At 41.2% G+C, this 5,447-nt stretch overlaps 1 protein-coding gene across 1 annotated transcript; it reads left to right on the top strand.

The window, feature by feature from the left end:
- Positions 1–708: 708 nt before the first annotated feature.
- Positions 709–5,148, top strand: LOC125482433 (ATP-dependent DNA helicase Q5-like; the record flags this gene model as incomplete). The annotated part of the gene is made up of 3 exons (XM_048594506.1): positions 709–777; positions 2,329–2,434; positions 5,037–5,148. Coding segments are annotated over exons 1-3 (287 nt in total), but the record flags the coding sequence as incomplete, so codon positions are not given.
- Positions 5,149–5,447: the final 299 nt, after the last annotated feature.

The following is a 5,447-nucleotide window of genomic DNA, read 5'->3' as shown; positions in this document are numbered from 1 at the left end:
AGCCATTCCAGTTCCTAACCACTTGCTGTGTTAAAGAGGTTTTCCTCATGTATCATTGCATTGTTTGCTAATTACCTTAAATCTGTGTTCTCTGGTTTCCAATCCTTTCACTGATGTGAACAGTTTCTTCCAATCTACTCTGTCCTTACACCTTCCAATTTTGAATACATTTATCAAATCTTTTCTCAACCGTCCCTTCAAGGGAAACCTTCCTATCTGTACTAACCTATCAATATAACTGAAGTAGAAAATACAAAAGAAAGTTCTGTTAGAAGAAATTGGTTCAGCAAGACAGGATCAGGCTGGAACAATAGTTCTGCCAGGGCAGACCTTTGTGTAGATCTTGGAAGAAGGTAGAGGCAAGTTCATGTTTGAAGTCAGTGATGGAGGATCTCCAGAGGCAATCAGGTCAATGGGAGTCCTGTGTACAATGTCTTAATATTCAGACTTGAGTCCTAGCCCGGGAGAGATTGAAGGAAATGTTGGAAAGTTGACATTCAGCCTTTACAGAGATTGGTAAACCAGATAAGAATAGCACACCCTTGTCAGCAGGTTTGATGACAATGCAAAAGCTGAACCTATAGAGAACAGAGGGGGCCAGGTTAGACTGAGTGACAGGTGCAGAACAATTGAGGTGGCTGATATCATGCTGGCAGTCCTCAATTAAAAGATTAAGAGGCCAGTGGGAGGGGTTCTACTGGAGGGAAAATGCCGGAGACAGGTGTATGCTGCGTGGAAAGAAGATTTCTAGCCAATGAAGTGAACATAGAGGCAAAGGTGATGGAAGAAGAGCTCAGTGTGTGCTGAGCTTCAAACTCCTTGATGTCAGTTCATAAAGAGTGGAAACTGAGTCCTTTGATCAAAGCAGAGTTGGGTTAATGTCAGAGAACTTGCTGAATATACCACACGCACTAAGAATAAAAGAAGAGATGGGGTCAGAAGGAAGTGTAGGGAAGAAGGATCTGGAGATGCATTGTTACCTCTGAGTTATTGGAGCTTGTGTTTCTTTATGCTTGAAAGACAGATAAAATAATTTTGGTAGGGAGTTAGTTGTGATGAAGAATGGGTCGGTTATCTCAGTTGGCTGGATGGCTGGTTTGCAATGCTGAATGATGCCAATGTTGTGGGTTCAATGGTGTGTACCAGCTGACTTCACCATGAGTGCTGTGCCTCTTCAACTTCTCCCCTCACTTGAGGCATGCTGACTCTCAGGTTAAACTTGCCACCGGCCATCTCTCTCAAATGAGGGAGCAGCCTATAGTGATACTCACTTTGAGATCAAATACAAAAAGAGTAAAGAAAGCAATAAAGCTGAACAAGGTAGAAAACAAATGAAAATTCCATTGAACAGAAGAGCAAAACTTCAAAGTGGATATTGTATGCTTCTGAACTGAATTGCCTCTAATATCTTAAATAATATCGATTCAAAAAGCCATTACTCTGAAATATAAGTTGTTTCTCTCTGCCTGAGCTGCTGAGGATTTCCAGCATTTTCTGTTTTCAGTGCAGGTGCCATTAACTTGTGATGGGAGCAGGCATTTCCAAAGGGGTGTTGACAGCATGAGTGAGAAAAATCTGGCCAGTCTGAGAATTAATGTGGATTGTTGTCCTGATGCTGACAGGCTGAACTGGGAAAGAAATAAGGTTTAGATGTCCAGACACAATTAAAACAAGACACAGGTAGAAAATGCAATTAAAAACATTAACGGCACTTAGATCTTTTTTGTGTCAAAGAGGCTGAGTGCAAAGAGGGGAAAATTATAGACAAGAAGCAAAAATAAAAGCTCATAAGGAGGTAATTTCATGCTTATGCTGGCCTTTTGAATGATCTTTGTTCTTTTGTTCAAAACCTTTTATGTTCGTTCTCAAGTTCCTGTCTAGCTCACTTTTAAGTGATGGTTAGACCTAATGTGCAGTAATCAGTTCTGTTCTGGTTGCTGTATATCAGAACATACATACATTGGAACTAGCACAGCCCTGAATTACCAAAATTATACCAGGAGTCAGTAGCTAGTTTATATTTTCTGAAGAAGGGTCTAGGCCCGAAACATCAGCCTTCCTGCTCCTCTGATGCTGCTTGGCCTGCTGTGTTCATCCAGCTCTACACCTTGTTATCTTAGCTAGTTTATGTGGGTAGTTTGCATAAATTTGACTTGTCATTCTCTTCAGGGCTGATCTGATTGAAGTGTTTAAGTTGATAGAGAGAAACTATTTGGTCTTTGGGCAGTCCAGATCCAGTGTTTCCTTATTATTTTGGTCCAAAATCTGTTTTAGTTGAACCAGTGTGTGACAGTAAACTGTAGTGTAAATGCAATTCTTCCCTTGCAGCAATTCGATGGCTGTGGCATAATATACTGTCGGACCAGGGATGGATGTCAAGAGTTGGCAGAGGAACTAACACGCAGAGGGTTGGAAGCCAAGGCTTACCATGCAGGTATGGAGTGCAGATGACAGCACTAAGAATGCATTGTGTTAGGAGTCATCGTGAATGTATCTAATTGTTGTGTGAATATTGGATTGATTTACATATAAAGATGTATATTCACTGTGTTTTAAACATATTCGCGCACTTTATATATTAAATACCTGTCACCACTGGACGGTGGATGATTGGGAGTTTTGACATGAGGGGATTCTGCTATAATGCATGTTCCGGCAATGCAAATTGGCTCTAATGCAACTGGCAGGATCAGAAGTCATTGTGATCTCTCCCTCTTCGTAAATATAGTTCTATGGTAATGTACAAAGTGCCATCAGACACTTCCATGGTATGTACAGATACTTCCATGGTATGTACAAACACGGCTATTGTTTGTCATGTTTCTTCACTTGTCCGCACTGGTTATCTACACAGTCTTCCTCCAACACTGACCTTCAGTGACTTCTCTCCTCGCTTCCAATCTGTTACCCATGGTGCCCTTCAAGGATCTAGCCTCGGCACCCTCCTATTTCTTACCGAAAGACAACATCACCTGAAAATGCAGATTCAGTGTCTGCTTGCCTGACATTGTGTTGGAAAAGCAGGCATTTCCTCTGACTAAATTTTGCAAAGACAAAACCATTGGTGTTGACCTCACCCACATCACAGACATTCTTCTTTGCACCAACTCTGTTCTTCTCCCTCAACTATCTGAGGCTGAACCAGACTTCACAATCTTAGTGTGATCTCCACACGAGTGTCCAACCACACGCTCCTTCAGCAGTAAGACTGCTTATTTCCTCTGTAATATTACCTGATTCCACCACATCAGCTTATGGCTAAGCAATTATTAAAATTCTCATTTTTGTTTCATGTCCCACCATGGCCTTGCACATCCAATCCCTGTAATTTCCCCAGCCTTACAACCTTTCAAGATCCTGGCAGTCATCCAGTTCTGGCTTCTTGAATGTCCTGAATTTTACTCATTCCATCATTGGTAACTGTACTGTCAGCTGCCAGAGCCATCAGCTGTGTGTTCTAGAATTTTGTTCTACCTCCCTTCCTTTAAGGAGGTCCTTAAAACCAGCATCTTTGACTCCGTGTTTGTTCACCTGCTCAATTGTCTCCTTATGTGATAATAGATGTGCCTTTGGTCGTATTAGTATGTTAAAGATACTGCATTGACACTACGATAGATACAGAGTGAACTCCCTCCGCACTGTCCAAGCAAACACTTAAAAGACTTGTAAAATTTGATTAGATACAGAATAGCATTGCCTCTGTAGAGGCCCAGCAATGTCCTTCAACCCCCAGCTCAGATGACTGCTCTCACTGCAATATCTTTTGTTTCTCTTCAGCGTGCTGTTTTCTCCAGAAGTAACTGGTAACAAGTGCCAGTTAAAGGCAGTGGTGTTCTCATTTGAATATGTGTTTGTTGAAAAGGGAACTAATCAATTCCTTCCAATTCTGTTTCCTATCTCCATTCACTGTGATTCAACATCATGATCTTCTGAGTCATTTCTCATTTTATTATTGGAAATACCTCACCTCTCTTTTCTTTCTTCCTCGCATTCTAGAGTTCCCCTGACTATATATGGATGGCACGGTGACTCAGTGGTTAGTACTGCTGCCTTACAGCATCAGGGACCCGGGTTTGATTCCAGCCTTGGGTGACTGTCTGTGTCTGCGTTTGTTTCTGTCAAGTGCTCTCACAGTCGAAAGATGTGCTGGTTAGGTGGATAGTCTATGCTAAATTGTGCATACTGTCCAGGGATGTGCTAGCTAGCCATGGTAGCCATGGTAAATATAAGGTTATGAAGTTAAGATAAGGGACTGGGTCTGGGTGGGATGCTGTTTGGAGGGTCGGTGTGAACTCAATGGATCGAATAACTCTATTTGTACTGTAGGGATTCTATGATTCCATATCGTTCTTCACCTTGTCCATCATGGCTATCATACGTATGCCTACTTAGTTCTATTTGTGCCAGCAGTTCATCTATATTGTTAGTAATGCAGCTTGCATTCAGATAAAGAGCCTTTAGTTTTATTTTTGACATTTTTCCTGACACTTAGATGGTGTTTATTTGTACACCCAGTCACTTTCTTCACGGTCTGGTTATCATTTTCCATTAGCATTCTGCCCTATTATTGTCATTTAAAAAAAAATTACCTTTATTTGAACTCTTTATGTGTCCTCCCTCACAATTTAGATAAAAGTCCTATTTGCTGATGCAGTTCTGTGTATGGCCCTAGTTATTTGATTTGCTAGGGTCGTGCTCCCAGTGTGGTTCAAGTAAAAACTGCCTCACCGTAATGGCTTCCTCTTCTCAATATTCTTGCCAAAACTTCATAAATCGAAGCGGGATATGATATAAAAGAAAATGCAGGGAAGGAGCAAAAGCCGATGGGACCGATGAATACCAATGCGAAAAAATTGGCGCAAGTATGATGGGCGAAATGGTTGTTTCTTGTGTTGTATGATTCTCTGTATGAAATAAAACTAGTTGCATGTACAGTGCACAAAGTGCATGTTTCAACATAGAAAATTAATATTTAGAAGAGGGAAGGTTTCCTGGTACTTCACGTTCTGGAAGCTGAAGTTTGTGTGTACTTACAGGGCTTAAGAATTCAGAGCGCACTGTGGTGCAGGAGGAGTGGATGGAAGGCAAAGTGCCTGTGATTGTGGCAACCATCAGCTTTGGGATGGGTGTAGACAAGGCTAATGTCAGGTGAGTATAAAGGGATGAGGGAGGGAAGGGTCTATACTTGTTGAAATTATGAAGTATTCTTCACAGGGGGAAGGGTCGGTTATCTGTGGTTACCATTAACTAGTTAGCTCTCCGTGGGGAATGATATTGATATATTGTTTTACAAAAAATGGTCAAGACTGTGGATCATATCAATATGCAGTGTTACATGGACAAATTTTAATTTGCATGTCATAAATGTGTCTTTTACTCATTCTGGATCCTGGGGAAAGAGTGCAGCACATGTACAAAAGCAGAATAAGATAATATTTCTTCATGTT

The sequence above is a fragment of the Rhincodon typus genome, unplaced genomic scaffold (genome assembly GCF_021869965.1).
Source record: "Rhincodon typus isolate 14 unplaced genomic scaffold, sRhiTyp1.1 hic_rhity00010185, whole genome shotgun sequence".
Lineage (NCBI taxonomy): Eukaryota > Metazoa > Chordata > Chondrichthyes > Orectolobiformes > Rhincodontidae > Rhincodon > Rhincodon typus.
This window is presented reverse-complemented; position numbering and strand designations above follow the sequence as displayed.